Consider the following 27,368-nt stretch of genomic DNA (forward strand, 5'->3'; position numbering starts at 1 on the left):
TAATTCGATACATGCTTTGCACACTATGTGTGGTGCCCAAAACTTGTCTTGGTCCCCAAGCGTAACCCCAAAATAGGCAAAATACACTTTTTTTACGAAGTCTGTTATGTTTCTTCTATGTTTTGGCAGTGTGTATTCACCACAAATGTAACAGAATGAGTCTGGATCGTTAAGACAACTTCTTCTTGATGAGTTCATGCTTTTCACTGGAAAACAGACAACAACATAAAGTTAGTGCAAAAATCAAGCTATGAACAAACTTTTAGAACACTAACACAAAACTATATTGAGAACTGCTCAGTTCAAGTACTAATCCAAAGAAATTCATGAGATGATGCGTCGCATTTACCAACAAGTGCTATAAATAAGATACCAAAAATCTCAAAAACTTGAGCCAATCTGGCAAAACTGATGACATATTCAGAATCAGCAGCCCAAAGTTACCCTAAATTCGATGAAATATCTTTGGCACCAAAAATGCTGTTGACCAGTGTAATTGGTTACACATCCAGTTGGAAGAGTGTTTCATGTGAGGTACCACAAGGCTCTGTCCTGGCCCCAGTGTTGTTCAACATTTTTGTAAATGATCTGGATAAGGGAACTGAAGGTAAACTAATCACATTTACAAACGCTGCAAAGCTAGGAGGGTTAGCTAACACTAGAGAAGACAGAGAAAGGATTTAGAAGGATCTAGATACGCATGAAAAATGGGCAGTGACTAATAGAATGGTATTTAACAGAGAGAAATGCAAGATTGTACATCTGGGCAAGAAAAATGAAAATTGCATCTACAGAACGGGAGGAATAGAACTAAGCAACAGCACGTGTGAAAAAGACTTGGGTATACTAATAGATCACAGACTGCACATTAGTCAACAAAGGTTTGAGCTGTATTAAGAGAAGCATAGTCTAGATCACATGAAGTAATTATCCCACTCTACTCCTACTCGGTTAGGCCTCATCGAGATTACTGTGTCTAGTTCTGGGCACCACATTTTAAAAAATACATTGATAAGCTGGAGCAAGTTCAGTGAAGAACTACCATTATGGTGAGCAGACTGCAAAGTATGTCCTACGAGGAACGGATAAAGGATCTGTGAATGTTTAGCTTGCAAAAAGAAGATTAAGAGGAGACTTAATAGCTGTCTACAAATATCTGCAGGGGTGTCACAGTGTAGAAGGATCATCATTTTCATTTGCACAGGGAAAAAAAAAGATGCAAAGGAATGAAACTGAAAGGGAGAAAATACGGATTAGATATTAGAAAATACTTTTTGACAGTGAGAGTGATTAATGAATGGAACAGGCTACCATGAGAGGTGGTGAGCTCTCCTTCAATGGAAGTCTTCAAACAGAGGCTGGACAGACAATCTGAGATAGTTTAGTGAATCCTGTATTGAGCAGGGATTTGGACACTATGACCCTGGGGGTACCTTCCAACTGTAATATTCTATGATTCCCCTGATACTCCTCTCTTTAGACATCCCCCATCCATTATCCCCTGATCCTCCTCAGTCTATAGACCTGTCCATCATACCGTGTTTCCCCTTTCTATGTAGATCCCACCATCATCCCTTGATCCTCCTTTCTCTGTAGACCCCCCATCATCTCATTATCCTCCTCTGTCTGTAGACCTGCCCATACCTCGTTCCCCTTTCTCTGTAGATCCCACCATCATACCTTGATCCTCCTCTCTGTAGAACCCATCATCCCTTGATCCTTTCTCTTTAGACGACCCCCCCAATATCTCTTGATCCTCCTCTCTGTAGACCCCCATCATACCTTGTCCCCCCCCATCTGTAGACGTGTCCATCATCTTTGTAGATCCCCCATCATCCCTTGATCCTCTTTTCTCTGTAGATAACCCCCCCATCATCCCATGATCCTTGTCTGTAGACCTGTCCATCATACCTTGATCCTCCTCTCTGTAGACCCCCATCATCTCTTGATCCCCTTTCTCTGTAGACCCCCTCAGATCATCCCGATCCTTCTGTTTACCCCCATCATCTTGTGATCCCCCTCCCCATCATCCCTGGATCCTCTTCTTTTTGTAGACCACCCATTATCCCTCGATCTTCCTGACATCTTTGCATCTTCTTTTCCAGACCTGGAGTGGATTAAGCGCTTACTGAAAGGCCCCTGCACACTCTGCGACTCTCCGGTTTTTTAGCACTTTTATCTGCTCGGAGATCAGAACTGTGATGTTATCGTGATGCGGCTGGTTACGGGAGAGATCACGCGACCAACGAAGCTCTAGTCTAAACTCTTCATTTTGATTGGTCGCTTGGTATGGAGGAGACGAGGAGGAGAACGTATTTGAGGTTGGAGAGAATGGACTGGTATAGCTTTCACAAGCCTTCCTCTGCAGCACAGAGTATTTCAGCAGAGGTGTTTACAGCTGTCTGTCTTTGAGGACTGGCCGTGCCATATTAGGAGGAGGTGACTGTGTGACAATGAGGGACCAAACTGCCGATGTATCGGAGCTTATGCCAGTATCGGTGGTCGGCCTGCGCCGTGCACAACTCCTCGCCCGCTCTGCCCTCATCTTTGTGCTTTCATGTGGTTTATTTATTATTGAACTGTTGCTATATCACTGTAGACTCTCTTACTTGTGTCTGACGCCACCGGCAGGCTTGCATCACCAGGGCCGCGGTCCTCATTTGCTGACATGTCGAGACAGGACGCACTTTATCTTGGGAAGGGTTAAAACCTTTGTTGTGTCCTCCCAGAAGACTGTAGACAAGTGTGATTTTTATTTATTTATTTTTTTTATTGGTGTGCAGGGGGTGGTGGGTCCCATCACTTAGTGCTCCTCCTCAGCACATATCTTAAGGTACCGTCACATTAAGTGACGCTGCAGCGATCTAGACAACGATCCCGATCGCTGCAGCGTCGCTGTGTGGTCGCTGGAGAGCTGTCACACAGACAGCTCTCCAGCGACCAACGATGCCGAAGTCCCCTGGTAACCAGGGTAAACATCGGGTTACTAAGCGCAGGGCCGCGCTTAGTAACCCTATGTTTACCCTGGTTACCAGTGTAAACGTAAACAAAAACAAACACTACATACTTACATTCCGGTGTCTGTCCTCTCCGGCGTTCTGCTTCTCTGCACTAAGCGCCGGCCGGAAAGCAGAGCACAGCGCTGGCGTCACCACTGTGCTTTCCGGCCGCTGCGCTTACACAGTACAGAGAAGCAGAGTGCTGGAGAGGACAGACACCGGAATATAAGTATGTAGTGTTTGTTTTTTTTACGTTTTACAATGGTAACCAGGGTAAACATCGGGTTACTAAGCGCGGTCCTGCGCTTAGTAACCCAATGTTTACCCTGGTTACCAGTGAAGACATCGCTGAATCGGCGTCACACGCCGATTCAGCGATGTCTGCGGGAGATCCAGCGACAAAATAAAGTTCTGGACTTTCTGCAGCGACCAACGACATCACAGCAGGATCCTGATCGCTGCTGCCTGTCAAACTCAACGATATCGCTAGCCAGGACGCTGCAACGTCACGGATCGCTAGCGATATCGTTCAGTGTGACGGTACCTTTAAGGAAACTCCAGGAAAGGATTGTTACTATGGATACATGAGCAGCTACAGTGGTTGTCAGGGAGCACATCCATAGCGACCAGTCTGTCTCTGATTAGGCTACTTTCACACTAGCGTCGGTACGGGGCCGTCGCCATGCGTCGGCCCAACGCAAACTGCGAAAAAAAATGAACAACGGGGGCAGCGGATGCAGTTTTACAACGCATCCGCTGCCCCATTGTAAGGTCCGGGGAGGAGGGGGCGGAGTTCCGGCCGCGCATGCGCGGTTGGAAATGGCGGACTCGACGCACAAAAAACTTTACATGTAACTTTTTTTTCTGCCAACGGTCCACCAAAACACGATGCATCCGTCGCACGACGGATGCGACGTGTGGCGATACGTCACAATGCGTCGTTAATGAAAGTCTATGGAGCAAAAACGCATCCTGCGGGCAACTTTGCAGGATGCGTTTTTACTCCAAAACTACGCATTGCGACGTACATCAGAAAACGCTAGTGTGAAAGTAGCCTTACCCAGGCCCGGCAGTACTTGTGCATGTCTAACTCATTTTTTTTGGGGAGGGGGGTACAAAAATGATGTCGGGGGAGACTCCCTTTATATTTCAAGCCCCTGTTCTTGGGGTTTGCCATCCTGCGTTTCTCAGTCTGTATTTTGTAGTGAAACGATCAGCCGCAGTACAGAATAAAAGCACAGATGGCAGTCGCTGTGTGCGTCGTCCATAGCAACCAATAGCTACGTCAGCTTGTTGTAAATACCCTGTCTGTTTCTGCGCGTCAGCGTTTTGTTTAAACCATTCTTTCTATGTTTCCTTGTGATTGTCAGGTGAATAAAGGGGAGATTCTAGGAGAGCAGAGCCGCGAGCGTCCGTGTCATCAATAGGACTGGTCTGTGCTGGTAGGAGAGCGGAGCCGCGAGCTTCCGTGTTGTCAGTAATAGGACTGACCTGTGCTAGTAGGAGAGCGGAGCCGCGATTGTCCGTGTCATCAATAGGACTGACCTGTGCTAGTAGGAGAGCGGAGCCGCGAGCTTCCGCGTTGTCAGTAATAGGACTGACCTGTGCTAGTAGGAGAGCGGAGCCGCGATTGTCCGTGTCATCAATAGGACTGACCTGTGCTAGTAGGAGAGCGGAGTCGCGAGCGTCCGTGTTGTCAGTAATAGGACTGACCTGTGCTAGTAGGAGAGCGGAGCCGCGATTGTCCGTGTCATCAATAGGACTGACCTGTGCTAGTAGGAGAGCGGAGTCGCGAGCGTCCGTGTTGTCAGTAATAGGACTGACCTGTGCTAGTAGGAGAGCGGAGCCGCGATTGTCCGTGTCATCAATAGGACTGACCTGTGCTAGTAGGAGAGCGGAGTCGCGAGCGTCCGTGTTGTCAGTAATAGGACTGACCTGTGCTAGTAGGAGAGCGGAGCCGCGATTGTCCGTGTCATCAATAGGACTGACCTGTGCTAGTAGGAGAGCGGAGTCGCGAGCGTCCGTGTTGTCAGTAATAGGACTGACCTGTGCTAGTAGGAGAGCGGAGCCGCGATTGTCCGTGTCATCAATAGGACTGACCTGTGCTAGTAGGAGAGCGGAGCCGCGAGCTTCCGTGTTGTCAGTAATAGGACTGACCTGTGCTAGTAGGAGAGCGGAGCCGCGATTGTCCATGTCATCAATAGGACTGACCTGTGCTAGTAGGAGAGCGGAGTCGCGAGCGTCCGTGTCGTCAGTAATAGGTCTGACCCGTGCTGGTAGGAGGGCGGAGCCGTGCGCGTCCGTGTCGTCGGTAATAGGACTGGCCCGTGCTTGTAGGAGAGCGGAGCAGCGAGCGTCCGTGTCGTCGGTAATAGGACTGGCCTGTACTAGTAGGAGAGCGGAGATGTGAGCGTCTGTGTCGTCAGTAATAGGTCTGACCCGTGCTGGTAGGAGAGCGGAGCCGTGAGCGTCCGTGTCGTTGGTAATAGGACTGGCCCGTGCTTGTAGGAGAGCGGAGCCGCGAGCGTCCATGTCGTCGGTAATAGGACTGGCCTGTGCTTGTAGGAGAGCGGAGCCGTGAGCGTCCATGTCATCGGTAATAGGACTGGCCTGTGCCGGTAGGAGAGCGGAGCCGCGATTGTCCGTGTCGTCGGTAATAGGACTGGCCTGTGCTGGTAGGAGAGCGGAGCCGCGATTGTCCGTGTCGTCGGTAATAGGACTGGCCTGTGCTGGTAGGAGAGCGGAGCCGCGATTGTCCGTGTCGTCAGTAATAGGACTGGTCTGTGCTGATAGGAGAGTGGAGCCGCGATTGTCCATGTCGTCGGTAATAGGACTGGCCCGTGCTGGTAGAGCGGAGCCGCGATTGTCCGTGTCGTCGGTAATAGGACTGGCCTGTGCTAGCACAACACTCCTGATAGCATTATAGGGTAGGTTAAGGTATATGTATTTTTTGAAGTGCTGCAGTAGCTGAGGCCTGCTATAACGTTCTGCAGCGGCTCAGGTGTTTATTATGGGGAGCTGCAGCCGTGCAGGGCTTGTTGCGGGGCCCTATGGCACCTGAGGTGTTTCGATGCACTGCTGTGCCCAAGACAGGTGTTGCGGGGCTCTACAGTATCTGGCAGGTTTGATAAGTGGCAGACAATGTATCTGGAAGCTTGTTTGCTTTTGGCTGCAGATCACAGTGATCTCTAAATGATCTTATGTGATCTCATTCACCCGATGTCTTGGAGGACCTGTTGTTGCCCACTTTGGCACCGGTGGGCCGCTGAGCTCTGGTATTCCGGACCGTGCACCAAGGACAGGGTGTTGTGGACTCTTTCCATTGTCGGCCGGTCCCTACTGGATGTAACTTCTGTGCCATCTGCAGATCAGACCTGGCTCGTCTCTCCGGCCATGTGTTGTTTGCATCATTAAAAGGTAGCCACTTCATAATGGCAGAAACTGCGCCAACCTGGCACTCAGGCCCCGGTCCAACAGCAATGCATCGCGCCCTGCCAGTCTGCAGTTCAGCTTCAGCCGCATTCAGCATGTGTTGTGGGGGCTGTGCAGCAACTACATGGATCAGTGTAGTAAATAGGGGGGCTCCTGCCAGATGAGCAGATGGTGACGTTCCATCACGGCCTCGTGTCAGTTTTCTGCCATCGCCTCCAGTTTGGAGCGTGTCCTAATTGACTGGGTCAGGAGTGTGGCACTACTACCCATATCTACACTACTGGGCGGAGGCTGGGAGTGATGCTGCTTCATCTGTCCCTGTGTGATGTGCGGGGGACATGTTCACTATATCTGCCCTTCCGGCATCTGAGAGACTACCACTCCCAGCATCCCTGAGATGAGAGCCACTGCCCTATGAAGAGGCAATCCAGGAGGGTATGTGGGGGGAATGACATCGGGGGTCTGGTATCCGTACTTTCCCGTGCGGTAATGCAGTAAATCTCCTGCAGATGATCGGGAATGAGACCGGCGCCGCACACAGACGTACGTACGTGTCTGTAACATCCACCAGAAGAAAGACGCTTAGAAGTTGTCACATAAAAAGGAATCCGAGCCGCCGACACCGAATCAACTTCTACACGGCGACTTCAAGACAACATTTCCACATAAAAGGTGGCGGATGCAGATATCTGATGGGAGGAGTGTAGACGGCGGAGAACGTGTGTGCTCCATCACCACGTCCTTTCATGTCGTCTCGCTCTCTACATCTGTCCCCTGGCAGCCAGCAACCTGCAGCGGTCTTGTCTTGCTGCTTCTTCCTCCCATCAAAGTTTCTATATGGCAGATCTCTGGCCTGGGCATCTGTTCAGCATGGTGGGAGTTGTAGTTGTACAACAGCTGCTAAGCTGCAGGTTGGAGACTACTGACTTCAGTTCCGCTGCACTGTCTATTGGAGTCTAAGGTTGTCTGAGGTCCACCTGTGCATGGCTGCAGCACAGTCCCTTCCATGCTGTACACTGCAGCTCTGCTACAGCTGAGCACCTACAATCAGTGGCTCCAGCTTACCATATTGTCTGCTGGAGCCTAGGGTAGCCTACAATCTACTTTCTGTCTCCTCATAAGCACAAGCAATAGCCCTCTCCTGTGCTTTACACTGCAGCTGTGCTCTGAATGCTGCAGCTTGTGCTCTGTAGGAGCATCCAGGCGGAGCAGGTAGCAGCTTTGTTTGTGATAATTAAATGAATGGCGATTGATCGCGGCGCTGCGGAGGGAGCGTAGAACAAGTGTATCTGCATGTTGTGCTCTCACACTCACTGATTAGGCTGAGTCTGTGACAGCCCCGCAGGGAGGCGACCTCTGACCCCAGGCTACGAGCGGAGCACTTCTCAGTGCATGTGAATGAGCTGCAAACCGCCAACCGCACCGCATCCGCCGAGCTACTGGAGAAGAACTAATATAATGGTGTGAAGAGAGCGCAGCACAGAATATTAATTGTGTCTACAGGTACCGACCACATCCGCAGACATCTACTGCTCGCTGGTGTCTGCCAGATCAGAGCTGCCAGTCACCGAGTGGATACAGACCCCTGTAAATATACATTCCCTGATCACATGAGAACACTGAACCAAAATACCCTGCTGTACCTAAGGCTTACACATGGGTCGGATAGCATCTAAGCCTATTAGGTGCAGTACTGTCTGCTGAGTCGTGCTGAACTTATCACATGATACCGGCTGCTGAGCCGTGTATCTAATCCTATCCTGTGCGATACTGTCTGCTGAGCCGTGCATCTAATCCTATCTTGTGTGACACGGTCTGCTGAGCCGAGTATCTAATCCTATCCTGTGTGATACTGTCTGCTGAGCCATATATCTAATCATATCATCTGTGACACTGTCTGCTGAGCCGAGTATCTAATCATATCCTGTGCGATACTGTCTGCTGAGCCGTGTATCTAATCCTATCCTGTGTGCTACTGTCTGCTGAGCTGTATCTAATCCTATGTGTGATGCTGTCTGCTGAGGCGAGTATCTAATCTTATCCTGTGTGATACTGTCTGCTGAGCTGTGTATCTAATCCTATCCTGTGTGATACTGTCTGCTGAGCTGTGTATCTAATCCTATCCTGTGCGATACTGTCTGCTGAGCTGTGTATCTAATCCTATCCTGTGCGATACTGTCTGCTGAGCTGTGTATCTAATACTATCCTGTGCGATACTGTCTGCTGAGCTGTGTATGTAATCCTATCCTCTGTGATACTGTCTGCTGAGCCTTGTATCTAATCCTATCCTGTGTGATACTGACTGCTGTATGTAATTCAATAATGAGTGAGCGGTGTATCTGTGCTGCTCACAAAATTAGAATATCATCAAAAAGCTACTTTATTTCAGTTCTTCAATGCAAACAGTGAAACTAATATATAGTGTCACATTCCTTGTGTCAACCACTCATGACCAATAGACAACGCCAGAAGCGTCTTACCTGGGCCAAGGAGAAAAAGAAATGGACTGAAGAGTGGAGAGGCCACAATCCAAGCTCCTTGAGGTCTAGTGTGAAGTTTCCACAATCAGTGATGGTTTGGGGAGCCAAGTCATCTGCTGGTGTAGGTCCACTGAGTTTTATCAAGACCAAAGTCAGCACAGCTGTCTAGTAGTAAATTTTAGAGCACTTCATGCTTCCCTCTGCCGAGAAGATTTTAGGAGACGGAAATTTCATTCTCCAGCAGGACTTGGCACCTGTCCACACTGCCAAAAGTACCAATACCTGGTTTACAAACAACAGTATCACTGAGCTTGATTGGCAGCAAACTCGCCTGATCTTAATCTATGGGGTATTGTCAAAAGGAAGATGAGACACCAGACCCAACAATGCAGACAAGCTTAAGGCTGCTATCAAAGCAACCTGGGCTTCCATAACACCTCAGCAGTGCCACAGGCTGATCGCCTCCATGCCACGCCGCATTGATGCAGTAATTGATGTAAAAAGGAGCCCCGACCAAGTATTGAGTGCATTTACTGATTTCGGATTTTAAAATAATTTTTGAAGCTGGTGTTATAAAGTATTCTAATTTACTGAGATGATGACTTTGGGGTTTTCATTGGCTGTAAGCCATAATCATCAACATTAACAGAAATAAACACGTGAAATAGATCACTCTGTTTCTAATGACTCTATATAATATATGGGATTCACTTTTTGTATTGAAGAACTAAAATAAATTTACTTTTTGATGATATTCTAATTTTGAGAGAAACACCTGTATCTAAGCCGATAGCACTGAGGTTCAGATGCTCAGTAATCGCTTTCTCAATACTGGGGGTTTGTGTGGGGAAATGACAGGCGGAGCAGGAGGATCAGCTTCCTTTAATTCTGCTGCCAGGTTCGGCGGGTGCAGGTATCGGAGCAGCTAACAAAAGCCTGACCGTCACTTACAAACAGAAAACAGGTGTGTACAGGAACAAGCTAAGAGTAGTCATCACCATATACAACTAATAAAGTTGCACTCTAGCCAGAAAATATGAATTGTATTACTGCTTTAGAAAGTAGGGACAAACGAGAATACTTAGCGCATAAACTGGCCAATTTATGTGTACCCATAATCGCCTTATCGAAGTTGCCGAATATACATGAATTGGTCGATTTATTCTCATTTTTTCCTACTTTCTAGAGTAGTAATGCAATTCATATGTCATATATTTCATGTTTTCGTGCTATACCGCTACATTGTGTCACTTTGTTACTCGGGTATCTGAGCACACTCACTCCTGTGTGGGCCATGCAGAGCGTGCTTAGGGTGATCAGGGAGATGCCAGCTCCCCAGGGACGCGCTGTGGACGGGGGCTGATTACACAGCTCTCGATGAACTCCCAGACCGTGTGCGGGTCTTGATCAGCGTTAACGTGAATGATGTCTTGATAAAACTCCTCCAGATCCTCGGCGCTAGCATGATACACATCTAACCTCGCCTGAACCTTCTGCTCAGAGTCCGCCGGCTTCTGCTGTAGACGCTCGTGCACCTCCACGCGAGGGGCCGGCCTGTACAGGCTGTGATACCTGGGAGATGAGAGAACAGAAGTCAGCTCCGGAATCCATCACTTCTGATAATTCAGCATCCGATGGTCCAGCAGCTGCAGAGAGGAGCTTTAGGCTGCCTGAGGCCACCAAGTTCGCTGGGAACCCACCTCTCCCCCGACACGGGATCGGTCATACGTAGTGACAGACGCTCTATAGCCACGTCATCTGGGATGTCCAGAAAGAAGATCCTGGCGGGAGAGAAAGAGCGTGACATAAGAAAAGGGGCGGCGTTACATCTGCGTCCCATGAAATCTGACATCTCATTTATGAGCGATTTACAAAATTTCTCGGCCGTTAAACAGCAGAAGAATTAGGATTTCCCACCAGGTAAAAAAAAAAAAATACATTTAAAGAAAAAAATTCAGTAACCGCAGACACAACTGTGTGCGTAAATGTAATTTTAAAATAAAAAAAATAAAAAAAACTTCCTGAATATTTAATGTGGGATTGTCAGAAAACAGAAATAATAACGACTATCCTGAGCGATTAGAATTAATATTAATGCGGCGTGTAATGAAATATTCATGGGGACAGAGTGGGGAGGAATCGGGGGCGGCAGCAGTGGAGGACCGGGTTGGGGGGGTAATAGAACGAGATTTAATATACATCGGGACCTGTTTACTGCCTGGCTTGATGTTTAAAGATAGTTTGACAGGACGCGGTGGGAAGCTGTCACTCATCCTTTGAATCCGCGGACGGGGCGACCGGCTGCCGGTGACAGCGCACAGATTGAGTTTCCGACACAGATGTGTAAAAAAATAAATAGATAATAAAAAAAAAAAATCCACCCCCTCCCATTCTTTTTTTTTCAAAATTTTTCTTTTCCCTCATTTCATAGCCCGAGGCTGACAGTGCGAGTGCGCTCCTTCCATCTCCCCTTCCATCAGCTGAAATTAAGGAATTAATGAGCGCGATATCGACTTTACAGCGGGCCCTAGGAATGTTTACGACTTATTAAATTATAATGCGGCCGGCTGTATAATTTATCAGCCAATTAAAGGAAGTGTTAGTTGATTTGATGGAATGAGGACCTACAAAATGCATTTAACTAATAGAGAACTGCGGGCTTCCTTGCCATGGGCTCTGAGCGTCTTGGATTACGCGGCTAATTGCTTGACTTTATGGCGCTGTCACCGATAGCCATGCATATTTCATCGGCCCCAAATACTTCAATTGTGCGTCTTCGTGTTGCTGCTGTAATATGTAGAAGCTCGGCCAAACTTCGGTGTAGTTAAAGTGCTCTTCCCACAAAGGGCCGTCTGCTGCGGGGCAGAAGGGTGCGAGGCGGAGGAGAGCGGGACGATGCGATCTACGGAGTCCTCCTACCTTCATTATACCGGAGGGGTAACACAAAGCCACAGTGTTAAATGTCACCAGGCAATTACATGATTAAAAGGCAGCAGCATACGACAGTCTTTTGTCTTACATCTCACTGACACTCGCTGCGCCAGAGATGGGGGGAATGGCGGGAGTTTTACGGAGGATCAATTATTAACCCCTAAGGAGTAGGTCAGGCTCAAAGAAGATTATTACAGCAAATTAGCTACAAGGAATCCCTAATAGGTATAGTATAGAATACTACCCCTATATACAAGAATATAACTACTAGAATACTGCCCCTATGTACAAGAATATAACTACTATAATACTGCCCCTATGTACAACAATTTAACTACTATAATACTGCCCCTATGTACAAGAATATAACTACTATAATACTGCCCCTATGTACAACAATTTAACTACTATAATACTGCCCCCTATGTACAAGAATATAACTACTATAATACTGCTCCCTATGTACAAGAATATAACTACTATAATACTGCCCCCTATGTACAAGAATATAACTACTATAATACTGCTCCCTATGTACAAGAATATAACTACTATAATACTGCTCCCTATGTACAAGAATATAACTACTATAAAACTGCCCCCTATGTACAAGAATATAACTACTAGAATACTGCTCCTATGTACAAGAATATAACTACTATAATACTGCCCCCTATGTACAAGAATATAACTACTATAATACTGCCCCCTATGTACAAGAATATAACTACTATAATACTGCCCCCTATGTACAAGAATATAACTACTATAATACTGCCCCCTATGTACAAGAATATAACTACTATAAAACTGCCCCCTATGTACAAGAATATAACTACTAGAATACTGCCCCTATGTATTCATACACTTCAAATTTATGTTAAGGACCTATAACTGCCCTTCACCTCGCCAAACAGACCTACTTCACCACCCTGATCGCCTCACTGTCCAACAACCCCAAGAAACTTTTTGACACCTTTCACTCCCTCCTCAGGCCAAAAGCACAAGCCCCTAACACAGACATTTGTGCTGATGACCTGGCCTCCCACTTTATAGAGAAAATAGATAACATCCGTCAGGAAATCCACTCCCAATCACCAAGTTTAGTGACTCCCATCCCTCCGTGCATTTCCCCTGGCTCACTCTCCACATTCGATCCCATCATAGAAGAAGTCTCCAGGCTCCTCTCCTCTTCTCGTCCAACTACATGCACCACCGACCTCATTCCCTCACACCTCCTCCAGTCTCTCCAGTGGTCACAACTCCCCTAACTACAATTTTTAATCTCTCCCTCTCCTCTGGCATTTTCCCCTCCTCCTTCAAACACACTATCATTTTTCCATTACTAAACCAGGGATTCAAGCTTGAGGAGGCTAATTTGCATATTCCAGGTGCCTTCTGGGAAAAGCGAAGAGTCTCCCTAAGCTAGAAGATCGTTGGGTACAGCCGGGACCAGCTACTTGGAAAGCATCACCAAACCAGGGATTCAAGCTTGAGGAGGCTAATTTGCATATTCCAGGTGCCTTCTGGGAAAAGCGAAGAGTCTCCCTAAGCTAGAAGATCGTTGGGTACAGCCGGGACCAGCTGCTTGGAAAGCATCACCAAACCAGGGATTCAAGCTTGAGGAGGCTAATTTGCATATTCCAGGTGCCTTCTGGGAAAAGCGAAGAGTCTCCCTAAGCTAGAAGATCGTTGGGTACAGCCGGGACCAGCTGCTTGGAAAGCATCACCAAACCGCGCGCCTTACGGCGCGTGAATTTTTGCCTGTAGGACATTATTGCAAGAGAGCTTGGCTGAGTAGATTACACAAGAAGGAAAACACACAGCAAGTCAGCAGGATCTAGAAGCAACATGGCAGATGTGACAACCTACATGGTGAGCTGTAGCATGTGCTACATGTTCACAGATCGACCAGAAGAAGAATCAAATTTCACCTGTCAGAAGTGTAGACTAGTGGCCCTTTTAGAAGAAAAGGTGCGGGGTCTGGAAGAAAGAATAGCAACTTTGAAACTCATCAAAGATAATGAAGACTTTCTAGACAGAACAGAAGCATCTCTACTGGTCACAGAAGGTGAAGAAAGTGTCAGAGAACCTCCAAAAGCAGATGAGTGGAAGCATGTGACCAAAAGAAGCAAGAAGACCATGGAGAAATCACCAACCACACAACTGAAGAACCGATATCAAATCTTTGTAGAGGATGAAGATGGCAAAAAAAGAAAAAGGCACACAGCAACAAGTGACAGCAAAAAGTACAGCCAAGAAGCAACGAAGAGTGGTGGTGGTGGGAGACTCACTACTGAGAGGCACAGAAGCAGCCATCTGCAGACCGGACATAACTGCAAGAGAAGTATGCTGCCTTCCAGGTGCGATGATCAAGGATGTGACCGATAGGATACCAAAGCTCTTCAGCTCCAAGGACGTCCACCCATTTCTTCTGATACATGTTGGCACCAATGACACGGCAAGGAAGGACCTACCGACAATCTGCAAAGACTTTGAAGAGTTGGGGAAGAAAGTAAAGGAACTGGATGCACAGGTAGTTTTTTCTTCTATCCTTCCAGTAGACGGGCATGGCACCAGGAGATGGAACAGGATCCTTGATGCAAACAATTGGCTAAGACGATGGTGCAGACAACAAGGATTCGGATTCCTGGACCACGGTGTGAATTACTGGTACGATGGACTCCTCGCCAGAGACGGACTACACCTCAACAAACCTGGGAAACACACATTCGCCAGAAGACTCGCTACACTCATCAGGAGGGCGTTAAACTAGAAGAAGAGGGGACGGGAAGAAAAACAGACTTGAACAAAGAAGACCCAGGAAAACATACTCAGAAGGGAGGTAAGAACATTTCTAAAACAATCCACAGCGAGGAGATTGGAACAAAACAAAATCCTTTAAACTGCATGCTCGCAAACGCCAGAAGCCTGACAAACAAGATGGAAGAACTAGAAGCAGAAATATCTACAGGTAACTTTGACATAGTGGGAATAACCGAGACATGGTTAGATGAAAGCTATGACTGGGCAGTTAACTTACAGGGTTACAGTCTGTTTAGAAAGGATCGTAAAAATCGGAGAGGAGGAGGGGTTTGTCTCTATGTAAAGTCTTGTCTAAAGTCCACTTTAAGGGAGGATATTAGCGAAGGAAATGAGGATGTCGAGTCCATATGGGTCGAAATTCATGGAGGGAAAAATGGTAACAAAATTCTCATTGGGGTCTGTTACAAACCCCCAAATATAACAGAAACCATGGAAAGTCTACTTCTAAAGCAGATAGATGAAGCTGCAACCCATAATGAGGTCCTGGTTATGGGGGACTTTAACTACCCGGATATTAACTGGGAAACAGAAACCTGTGAAACCCATAAAGGCAACAGGTTTCTGCTAATAACCAAGAAAAATTATCTTTCACAATTGGTGCAGAATCCAACCAGAGGAGCAGCACTTTTAGACCTAATACTATCTAATAGACCTGACAGAATAACAAATCTGCAGGTGGTTGGGCATCTAGGAAATAGCGATCACAATATTGTGCAGTTTCACCTGTCTTTCACTAGGGGGACTTGCCAGGGAGTCACAAAAACACTGAACTTTAGGAAGGCAAAGTTTGACCAGCTTAGAGATGCCCTTAATCTGGTAGACTGGGACAATATCCTCAGAAATAAGAATACAGATAATAAATGGGAAATGTTTAAGAACATCCTAAATAGGCGGTGTAAGCGGTTTATACCTTGTGGGAATAAAAGGACTAAAAATAGGAAAAACCCAATGTGGCTAAACAAAGAAGTAAGACAGGCAATTAACAGTAAAAAGAAAGCATTTGCACTACTAAAGCAGGATGGCACCATTGAAGCTCTAAAAAACTATAGGGAGAAAAATACTTTATCTAAAAAACTAATTAAAGCTGCCAAAAAGGAAACAGAGAAGCACATTGCTAAGGAGAGTAAAACTAATCCCAAACTGTTCTTCAACTATATCAATAGTAAAAGAATAAAAACTGAAAATGTAGGCCCCTTAAAAAATAGTGAGGAAAGAATGGTTGTAGATGACGAGGAAAAAGCTAACATATTAAACACCTTCTTCTCCACGGTATTCACGGTGGAAAATGAAATGCTAGGTAAAATCCCAAGAAACAATGAAAACCCTATATTAAGGGTCACCAATCTAACCCAAGAAGAGGTGCGAAACCGGCTAAATAAGATTAAAATAGATAAATCTCCGGGTCCGGATGGCATACACCCACGAGTACTAAGAGAACTAAGTAATGTAATAGATAAACCATTATTTCTTATTTTTAGGGACTCTATAGCGACAGGGTCTGTTCCGCAGGACTGGCGCATAGCAAATGTGGTGCCAATATTCAAAAAGGGCTCTAAAAGTGAACCTGGAAATTATAGGCCAGTAAGTCTAACCTCTATTGTTGGTAAAATATTTGAAGGGTTTCTGAGGGATGTTATTCTGGATTATCTCAATGAGAATAACTGTTTAACTCCATATCAGCATGGGTTTATGAGAAATCGCTCCTGTCAAACCAATCTAATCAGTTTTTATGAAGAGGTAAGCTATAGGCTGGACCACGGTGAGTCATTGGACGTGGTATATCTCGATTTTTCCAAAGCGTTTGATACCGTGCCGCACAAGAGGTTGGTACACAAAATGAGAATGCATGGTCTGGGGGAAAATGTGTGTAAATGGGTTAGTAACTGGCTTAGTGATAGAAAGCAGAGGGTGGTTATAAATGGTATAGTCTCTAACTGGGTCGCTGTGACCAGTGGGGTACCGCAGGGGTCGGTATTGGGACCTGTTCTCTTCAACATATTCATTAATGATCTGGTAGAAGGTTTACACAGTAAAATATCGATATTTGCAGATGATACAAAACTATGTAAAGCAGTTAATACAAGAGAAGATAGTATTCTGCTAGAGATGGATCTGGATAAGTTGGAAACTTGGGCTGAAAGGTGGCAGATGAGGTTTAACAATGATAAATGTAAGGTTATACACATGGGAAGAAGGAATCAATATCACCATTACACACTGAATGGGAAACCACTGGGTAAATCTGACAGGGAGAAGGACTTGGGGATCCTAGTTAATGATAAACTTACATGGAGCAGCCAGTGCCAGGCAGCAGCTGCCAAGGCAAACAGGATCATGGGGTGCATTAAAAGAGGTCTGGATACACATGATGAGAGCATTATACTGCCTCTGTACAAATCCCTAGTTAGACCGCACATGGAGTACTGTGTCCAGTTTTGGGCACCGGTGCTCAGGAAGGATATAATGGAACTAGAGAGAGTACAAAGGAGGGCAGCAAAATTAATAAAGGGGATGGGAGAACTACAATACCCAGATAGATTAGCGAAATTAGGATTATTTAGTCTAGAAAAAAGACGACTGAGGGGCGATCTAATAACCATGTATAAGTATATAAGGGGACAATATATATCTCGCTGAGGATCTGTTTATACCAAGGAAGGTGACGGGCACAAGGGGGCATTCTTTGCGTCTGGAGGAGAGAAGGTTTTTCCACCAACATAGAAGAGGATTCTTTACTGTTAGGGCAGTGAGAATCTGGAATTGCTTGCCTGAGGAGGTGGTGATGGCGAACTCAGTCGAGGGGTTCAAGAGAGGCCTGGATGTCTTCCTGGAGCAGAACAATATTGTATCATACAATTATTAGGTTCTGTAGAAGGACGTAGATCTGGGGATTTATTATGATGGAATATAGGCTGAACTGAATGGACAAATGTCTTTTTTCGGCCTTACTAACTATGTTACTATGTTACTAAAGAAACCCACCCTCGACCCATCTTGCACAAACAACTACAGACCGGTCTCCAATCTCCCCTTCATCTCTAAACTCTTGGAGCGCCTGATCTACTCCCGCCTTACCCGTTACCTCTCCACTCACTCCCTCCTAGACCCTTCACAGTCCGGTTTCCATCCCCTACATTTGACAGAAACTGCACTCATCAAAGTGACCAACGACCTTCTGACAGCAAAATGTAACGGTGACCACTCACTACTCATTCTTCTCGACCTTTCTGCAGCATTCGACACTGTTGACCACCCTCTCCTACTCTCTAGGCTCCAGTCACTAGGCGTTAAGGACACTGCTCTCTCCTGGTTCTCCTCCTATCTTTCTGACCGCTCCTTCAGTGTTCTGTTCTCTGGCTCCACTTCATCTCCTCTTCCTCTCGCTGTCGGGGTACCCCAGGGCTCAGTCCTTGGCCCCCTTCTCTTCTCTCTCTACACGGCCCCAATTGGACAGACCATCAGCAGATTTGGCTTTCAGTACAATCTTTATGCTGACGACACACAACTATACACATCATCCCCTGACCTTACCCCCGCTGTACCACAGAACGCCACTGACTGTCTGTCTGCAGTCTCCAACATCATGTCCGCTCTCTATCTGAAAGTCAACCTCTCCAAAACTTAACTTCTGCTCCCGTCATCTACTAACCTCCCTAAACCTGACGTTTCCCTCTCTGTGGGTGGCACCATAATAACACCCCGGCGGCAGGTGCGCTGTCTGGGTGTTATGTTTGACTCCGATCTCTCCTTCACCTCCCATATACAATCTCTTGCCCGCTCGTGCCGCTTACACCTAAAGAACATCTCTAGAATCCGCCCTTTTCTCACCATGGAGACAACAAAAACGCTCACTGTCGCCCTAATCCTCTCCCGCCTGGACTACTGGAATGCTCTATTAATTGGCCTCCCCCTCACTCGACTTTCTCCTCTCCAGTCCATCCTTAATGCAGCAGCCAGGGTCGTCTATCTGGCTAATCATTACTCGGACGCGTCCACTCTCCGCCAGTCATTACACTGGCTGCCCATTCATTACAGGATAAAATTGAAAGTACTTGTTTTCACTCACAAAGCTCTCCACAGTGCAGCACCCCCTTACATCTCCTCCCTCATTTCTGTCTATCGGCCTAACCGACCGCTGCGCTTTGCAAATGACTTTCGACTAACCTCTGCACTAATCCGTAACTCCCAACTCCAAGACTTCTCCCGTGCTGCGCCAATCCTCTGGAATCCTCTACCCCAAGATATTAGGACCATCCACAATTTGCATAGTTTTAGGCGCTCGCTCAAAACACTTTTGTTTAGAGCGGCCTACCACGTTCACTAATCAAACTCATTTTATGTTTGTGTGTGTGTAGCCCATTCACTATCTCCATCTCTCCCTCACTCCCTGAAGATGGCTGGACCATTATTGTAAATACATTATTGTAAATACACACCTGTACTTTGTATCTCCCCACCTCATTGTAGATTGTAAGCTCTCACGAGCAGGGTCGTTTTATTTCGCTTGAATTATTGTATTGTTTGTTAACGTTGTTACTTATGACTGTGTTTCAAACTGTTAAACTGTAAAGTGCTGCGGAATATGTTGGTGCTATATAAGTAAAGATTATTATTATTATGTACAAGAATATAACTACTATAATACTGCTCCCTATGTACAAGAATATGGCTACTATAATACTGCCCCCTATGTACAAGAATATGGCTACTATAATACTGCCCCCTATGTACAAGAATATAACTACTATAATACTGCCCCCTATGTACAAGAATATGTCTACTATAATACTGCCCCCTCTGTGCAAGAATATAACTACTATAATACTGCTCTTATGTACAGGAATATACTATAATACTGCCCCCTATGTACAAGAATATAACTACTATAATACTGCTCCCTATGTACAAGAATATGGCTACTATAATACTGCCTCTTATGTACAAGAATATAACTACTATAATACTGCCCATATGTACAAGAATATGACTACTATAATACTGCCCCCTATGTACAAGAATATGTCTACTATAATACTGCCCCTATGTACAAGAATATAACTACTATAATACTGCCCTTATGTACAAGAATATAACTACTATAATACTGCCCCTATGTACAAGAATATAACTACTATAATACTGCCCCTATGTACAAGAATATAATTACTATAATACTGCCCCTATGTACAAGAATATAACTACTATAATACTGCCCCTATGTACAAGAATATAACTACTATAATACTGCCCCTATGTACAAGAATATAACTACTATAATACTGCCCCCTATGTACAAGAATATAACTACTATAATACTGCCCCTATGTACAAGAATATAATTACTATAATACTGCCCCTATGTACAAGAATATAATTACTATAATACTGCCCCTATGTACAAGAATATAACTACTATAATACTGCCCCTCTGTACAAGAATATAACTACTATAATACTGCCCCCTATGTACAGGAATATAACTACTATAATACTGCCCCCTATGTACAGGAATATAACTACTATAATACTGCCCCTATGTATACTAATATAACTACTATAATACTGCCCATATGTACAAGAATATAACTACTATAATACTGCCCCCTATGTACAAGAATATGACTACTATAATACTGCCCCCTCTGTGCAAGAATATAACTACTATAATACTGCCCTTATGTACAGGAATATACTATAATACTGCCCCCTATGTACAAGAATATAACTACTATAATACTGCCCCTATGTACAAGAATATAACTACTATAATACTGCCCTTATGTACAGGAATATACTATAATACTGCCCCCTATGTACAAGAATATAACTACTATAATACTGCTCCTATGTACAAGACTATAACTACTATAATACTGCCCCTATGTACAAGAATATAACTACTATAATACTGCCCATATGTACAAGAATATAACTACTATAATACTGCCCCTATGTACAAGAATATGACTACTATAATACTGCCCCCTCTGTGCAAGAATATAACTACTATAATACTGCCCTTATGTACAGGAATATACTATAATACTGCCCCCTATGTACAAGAATATAACTACTATAATACTGCCCCTATGTACAAGAATATGACTACTATAATACTGCCCCCTCTGTGCAAGAATATAACTACTAGAATACTGCCCTTATGTACAGGAATATACTATAATACTGCCCCCTATGTACAAGAATATAACTACTATAATACTGCCCCTATGTACAAGAATATAACTACTATAATACTGCCCTTATGTACAGGAATATACTATAATACTGCCCCCTATGTACAAGAATATAACTACTATAATACTGCCCCTATGTACAAGAATATAACTACTATAATACTGCCCCTATGCACAAGAATATAACTACTATAATACTGCCCCTATGTACAAGAATATAACTACTATAATACTGCCCCTATGTACAAGAATATAACTACTATAATACTGCCCCTATGTACAAGAATATAACTACTATAATACTGCCCCCTATGTACAAGAATATAACTACTATAATACTGCTCCCTATGTACAAGAAAATAACTACTACAATACTGCCCCCTATGTACAAGAATATAACTACTATAATACTGCTCCTATGTACAAAAATATAACTACTATAATACTGCCCCCTATGTACAATAATATAACTACAATAATACTGCCCCCTATGTACAAGGATGTAACCACCATAATGCTGCCCCCAGTGGCCTGAGCGGCAGTTTTCCCTTCCGTGACACGCCCCTTATGAATGGCGCACTACTGCTGGCATGACGGTTTTTTCTTGTACGTCTCTGTCTGTTCTCGGGATCTGATCTCGCTATAAATACTCACTGGAAGATGAGACCTGTTTGCATTCGCAATAGATTGACAAGCGGCCGCTCTCGTCCTTTGGCCCGCTCACAAACAGCTGCTCACCCCTCGGCGCAGTAAGACTAGATTAGGAGAGCGTCCTTCCCTTTATAATTAATTACCGGCTACAATTAGCACAGTTATCTCAGCTTTCATTAAGAGCAGATAAAGGGGGATCTGGGAGGGGTGAGTGCATTATAGAGCCGTCTGACACGGCGGGTAACGAGATAGCCGTTAATTAATAAGAACTGTCAGGTGAACGGTCTCTTCTCCAGTCATCGCTATCCTTTCCGTAATAAAATCCCGCTATCTGTCCCTACGTCCGCCCTGGAGCTACTAAGTCAATTAACTTAATGCTATGCAAATGAACCGGTTCCCCTCGTTATTAGCTCCGAGCTGAGGATGGTTAATAGTATAATTGGCCCTTCAGCGGGGTAATTAGACATGACTTTTTCCATTAGACTTACAAGCCTAATTATTGTGGATGGGAGCGAGGGGATGTCTCCTGGTGCGCTATGGCAAATATAGACAAAACTCTGGAGTCACACCGTGGGGGAGTCATAGGCCGCTCGCTGGGGATCCTGCTGTACAGGGGCAGGCGCAGCATTGGGGGGACGCTACATCAACCACGTCACTTGCCAATGGTTAGAAGCCAATACTTTGGACAGTTTAGCTGCAAACTGGAAAATAATCTACAGATAAATAATGGAAGAAGGGGTCATCAGCAGCACAGAGTATGTAAGTCATCGCACGTGATGTTGGTGATGACAGGGCATAAGGTGACAGAGGTGTCATTACGATTTTTAGGGGCGAGAATGGAAATGTACAGACACACACTGGGAGAGACGGAGTCCCGGCAGCACAGAGTATTTCAGGATGGAACCTACTGATCTGCCCGCGCATGGGATGGGGTATGTGATGGCGTGAGGCTGGGTGCAGGGGACGGGACTGTCTCATGATTTGTAATCCGGCTTTGAAACCAGTGGGAAGTTAGAGACACATCCCAGCAGCACAGAGTGTTTCAGGAGTAACTCATCCATGAATTTGCCTCAGTTCCTTTGAAGTGGGATAAAAGCAGCCAATCAGCAGCCAGCTAGACGATGCGACCACTTCATCCTGGGCAGGCAGGGGTCGCGCGGATGAGACCGGCACCCTACAGATCAGAAATCCAGGCAGGCTACAATATGGCAGCCGGCACTCAGCAAAGAGTTTCCGCAGCTTTTCTGATCCTTCCAAACTTCAGAGTAATATGATGCAGGTCGTCTGCAACCATCCTGCTGCCTCTGGGCATCATCTCTCCGGAGAGCGCCGTGCTATATAATATATGACTATGTAATCACGCGGGTGTACGGTCAGGGCACGGCGTCCTGGGGGCACAGAATATGGAGGGCTGTCTTTATTTGCCCCAAGTCAAAAGAAAAATTGCTCTATTAAAGTTTAGTGGCCCAGATTTCAGGAGGGAAATGAATGTGGAGGCTCCGCTGTGCGACTACAGATCTCAGCAGGTGGAAGCGTCTGCAGCGGGCGCCTTACTGTGGGCAGCTGCCCAGATCCTCTCATGTAGGCATCCTCTACAGTAAGAGGGCAAACGGGCACAATCAGAGGAGAAGTATAATAGAAACACGTCACCACATCTGTGTTATCACCCACTCCTGGGTTTGGCTACAGATACTGATGTAAAATACTGACCAAATACTGCTAGTGTGAACATGGCCTAAAGCAGAGCCGAAGCCAAAGCAACACCACAAAACTGGAGTTCTGGATTGTAGCAGTATTCTATTGGAACAGTGCTGCAGTGTAAAGAATGGGGAAAGCAATAACTCAACGGCGTGAACAACGGAGGAGTCAATCTGAACAAGTGAGGCTGCAGTATAAAGCTGCAAGTTACTAATCATGGACATGCCCTAGAGGAGCAGTGTAGAGAATTGAGGAAATACTCCGATCATGGCTGTGTCCTGATGGAGCATAGCAGAAGTATAAAGCATAGGGGAAATACTCCGATCATGGCTGTGTCCTGATGGAGCATAGCAGAAGTATAAAGCATAGGGGAAATACTCCGATCATGGCTGTGTCCTGATGGAGCATAGCAGAAGTATAAAGCATAGGGGAAATACTCCGATCATGGCTGTGTCCTGATGGAGCATAGCAGAAGTATAAAGCATAGGGGAAATACTCCGATCATGGCTGTGTCCTGATGGAACAGAACAGAAGTATAAAGCATAGGGGAAATACTCCGATCATGGCTGTGTCCTGATGGAGCATAGTAGAAGTAAAAAGCATAGGGGAAATACGCCGATCATGGCTGTGTCCTGATGGAGCATAGCAGAAGTATAAAGCATAGGGGAAATACTCTGATCATGGCTGTGTCCTGATGGAACAGAACAGAAGTATAAAGCATAGGGGAAATACTCCGATCATGGCTGTGTCCTGATGGAACTTAGCAGAAGTATAAAGCATAGGGGAAATACTCCGATCATGGCTGTGTCCTGATGGAGCATAGCAGAAGTATAAAGCATAGGGGAAATACTCCGATCACGGCTGTGTCCTGATGGAATAGAACAGAAGTATAAAGCATAGGGGAAATACTCCGATCATGGCTGTGTCCTGATGGAATAGAACAGAAGTATAAAGCATAGGGGAAATACTCCGATCATGGCTGTGTCCTGATGGAGCATAGCAGAAGTGTAAAGCATAGGGGAAATGCTCCGATCATGGCTGTGTCCTGATGGAGCATAGCAGAAGTATAAAGCATAGGGGAAATACTCTGATCATGGCTGTGTCCTGATGGAGCATAGCAGAAGTATAAAGCATAGGGGAAATACTCCGATCATGGCTGTGTCCTGATGGAGCATAACAGAAGTATAAAGCATATGGGAAATACTCCGATCATGGCTGTGTCCTGATGGAGCATAGCAGAAGTATAAAGCATAGGGGAAATACTCCGATCATGGCTGTGTCCTGATGGAGCATAGCAGAAGTATAACGCATAGGGGAAATACTCCGATCATGGCTGTGTCCTGATGGAACAGAACAGAAGTATAAAGCATAGGGGAAATACTCCGATCATGGCTGTGTCCTGATGGAGCATAGCAGAAGTATAAAGCATAGGGGAAATACTCCGATCATGGCTGTGTCCTGATGGAGCATAACAGAAGTATAAAGCATAGGGGAAATACTCCGATCATGGCTGTGTCCTGATGGAGCATAACAGAAGTATAAAGCATAGGGGAAATACTCAGATCATGGCTGTGTCCTGATGGAACATAGCAGAAGTATAAAGCATAGGGGAAATACTCCGATCATGGCTGTGTCCTGATGGAGCATAGCAGAAGTATAAAGCATGGGGAAATACTCATCATGGCTGTGTCCTGATGGAGCATAGCAGAAGTATAAAGCATAGGGGAAATACTCCGATCATGGCTGTGTCCTGACGGAGCATAACAGAAGTATAAAGCATAGGGGAAATACTCCGATCATGGCTGTGTCCTGATGGAGCACAGCAGAAGTATAAAGCATAGGGGAAATACTCCGATCATGGCTGTGTCCTGATGGAACAGAAGTATAAAGCATAGGGGAAATACTCCGATCATGGCTGTGTCCTGATGGAACAGAACAGAAGTATAAAGCATAGGGGAAATACTCCGATCTTGGCTGTGTCCTGATGGAACAGAACAGAAGTATAAAGCATAGGGGAAATACTCTGATCATGGCTGTGTCCTGATGGAGCATAACAGAAGTATAAAGCATAGGGGAAATACTCCGATCATGGCTGTGTCCTGATGGAACAGAACAGAAGTATAAAGCATAGGGGAAATACTCCGATCATGGCTGTGTCCTGATGGAACAGAACAGAAGTATAAAGCATAGGGGAAATACTCCGATCATGGCTGTGTCCTGATGGAGCATAGCAGAAGTATAAAGCATAGGGGAAATACTCCGATCATGGCTGTGTCCTGATGGAGCATAGCAGAAGTATAAAGCATAGGGGAAATACTCTGATCATGGCTGTGTCCTGATGGAGCATAGCAGAAGTATAAAGCATAGGGGAAATACTCCGATCATGGCTGTGTCCTGATGGAGCATAACAGAAGTATAAAGCATAGGGGAAATACTCCGATCATGGCTGTGTCCTGATGGAGCATAACAGAAGTATAAAGCATAGGGGAAATACTCTGATCATGGCTGTGTCCTGATGGAGCCTAACAGAAGTATAAAGCATAGGGGAAATACTCTTATCATAGTTTTGCATTAATAAGATATAAGAAACTACCACTGTAGAGCAGAAATAGCAGGGAGGTCTGAATATGGCAGGTGACTGAGTTGTGAGGTAACCACAAGTCCCAGCGGGGCTAGCACCACATGCTGAGACTTGTGGTGTATCTATATGCTGCGGCAGATCTCGGGCCTTTTCCTTCTTTGGAGTGATGAGATGAGGCAGCCGTGATGGGTTTTCGACCCGTGCTCATGTTGACTTGACCTCTCCGGACCGGCCGTGTATTGCAGGTTATGCGGCTTGGTGCGTTGTCCCCTCTAGTAATTGCATCATCCGCTCTGCAGCCTCTGACGATCGCTCCCGCTCCGCGGCCTCCCTCCAGGGTCCCGCTTGCCGCTCGCTGGAAAACATTTATTCTACTTTGTCAATACCAATTTCAAGGGTAAATATGTCTTGTCTCTGCGCCTGAGCCGAGAAATGGGGTTATTAATAGGGGCGCTGCGGCCGGCCTCAGCTACGGAAATAGTCAGATGACTGGTACCAGGCTGCCCTCGGCAAAACCAGTCCTGGCAGAAGCTGGCATTCCATTCTGGGTCTTGTAGTGCACCCAATGATATTCCTGGGCCATAGCATTATGTATCGTTGCACTGCTGGATCTAATCAAAGTACTGGGTGGGGCGTCTGGGCACAATATGTGAGGGCCCCTACATATAGTGAAATAGTACCACACAGTGCCCATATAATGTAATAGCACCATATTGTGTAATAGTACCACACAGTGCCCATATACTAGTACCACACAGTGTCCGAATAGTGTAATAGTACCACAGAGTGCCCTTGCAGTTGTGGCCAAAAGTATTGACACCTCTGCAATTCTGTCAGATAATACTCATTTTCTTCCTGAAAATGATTGCAAACACAAATTCTTTGGCATTATTGTCTTCACATAATTTGTCTTAAATTAAGAAACACAAAAGAGAATGAAGCAAAAAGCAAAACATTGATCATTTCACACAAAACTCAAAAAATGGGCCAGACAAAAGTATTGACACCCTCAGCCTAATACTTGGTTGTACAACCTTTAGCCAAAATAACTGCGACCAACCGCTTCCGGTAACCATCAATGAGTTTCTTAAAATGATCTGCTGGAATTTTAGACCATTCTTCTTTGGCAAACTGCTCCAGGTCCCTGATATTTGAAGGGTGCCTTCTCCAAACTGCCATTTTTAGATCTCTCAACAGGTGTTCTATGGGATTCAGGTCTGGACTCATTGCTGGCCACCTTAGAAGTCTCCAGTGCTTTCTCTCAAACCATTTTCTAGTGCTTTTTGAAGTGTGTTTTGGGTCATTGTCCTGCTGGAAGACCCATGACCTCTGAGGGAGACCCAGCTTTCTCACACTGGGCCCTACATTATGCTGCAAAATTTGTTGGTAGTCTTCAGATTTCATAATGCCATGCACACGGTCAAGCAGTCCAGTGCCAGAGGCAGCAAAGCAACCCCAAAACATCAGGGAACCTCCGCCATGTTTGGCTGTAGGGACCGTGTTCTTTTCTTTGAATGCCTCTTTTTTTCTCCTGTAAACTCTATGTTGATGCCTTTGCCCAAAAAGCTCTACTTTT

At 45.5% G+C, this 27,368-nt stretch overlaps 2 protein-coding genes across 3 annotated transcripts in view; one reads left to right on the forward strand and one right to left on the reverse strand.

Annotated features, from left to right (window-relative positions):
* GTF3C4 (general transcription factor IIIC subunit 4) overlaps positions 1-27,368 on the forward strand; it is a 121,858-nt gene that overhangs the window by 48,503 nt on the left and 45,987 nt on the right. The window contains exon 5 of one of the 2 annotated variants that reach the window (XM_069747583.1): positions 2,106-2,593. The exons of the other annotated variant lie outside the window; for it this stretch is intronic. Coding sequence (XP_069603684.1) covers positions 2,106-2,170 — 65 coding nt within the window. The 3' untranslated portion in view covers positions 2,171-2,593. Of the gene's footprint in view, positions 1-2,105; positions 2,594-27,368 lie in introns of those variants that run through there. 2 annotated transcript variants of the gene reach the window in all.
* AK8 (adenylate kinase 8) overlaps positions 9,778-27,368 on the reverse strand; it is a 93,220-nt gene continuing 75,629 nt past the window's right edge. Inside the window, exons 12-13 of the mRNA XM_069747587.1 lie at positions 10,612-10,692; positions 9,778-10,483 (exon numbers count right to left, since the gene is read on the reverse strand). Coding sequence (XP_069603688.1) covers positions 10,228-10,483; positions 10,612-10,692 — 337 coding nt within the window. The 3' untranslated portion in view covers positions 9,778-10,227. The remainder of the gene's footprint in view (positions 10,484-10,611; positions 10,693-27,368) is intronic.

This window comes from Ranitomeya imitator, chromosome 2, assembly GCF_032444005.1.
Source record: "Ranitomeya imitator isolate aRanImi1 chromosome 2, aRanImi1.pri, whole genome shotgun sequence".
NCBI classification, from domain to species: domain Eukaryota; kingdom Metazoa; phylum Chordata; class Amphibia; order Anura; family Dendrobatidae; genus Ranitomeya; species Ranitomeya imitator.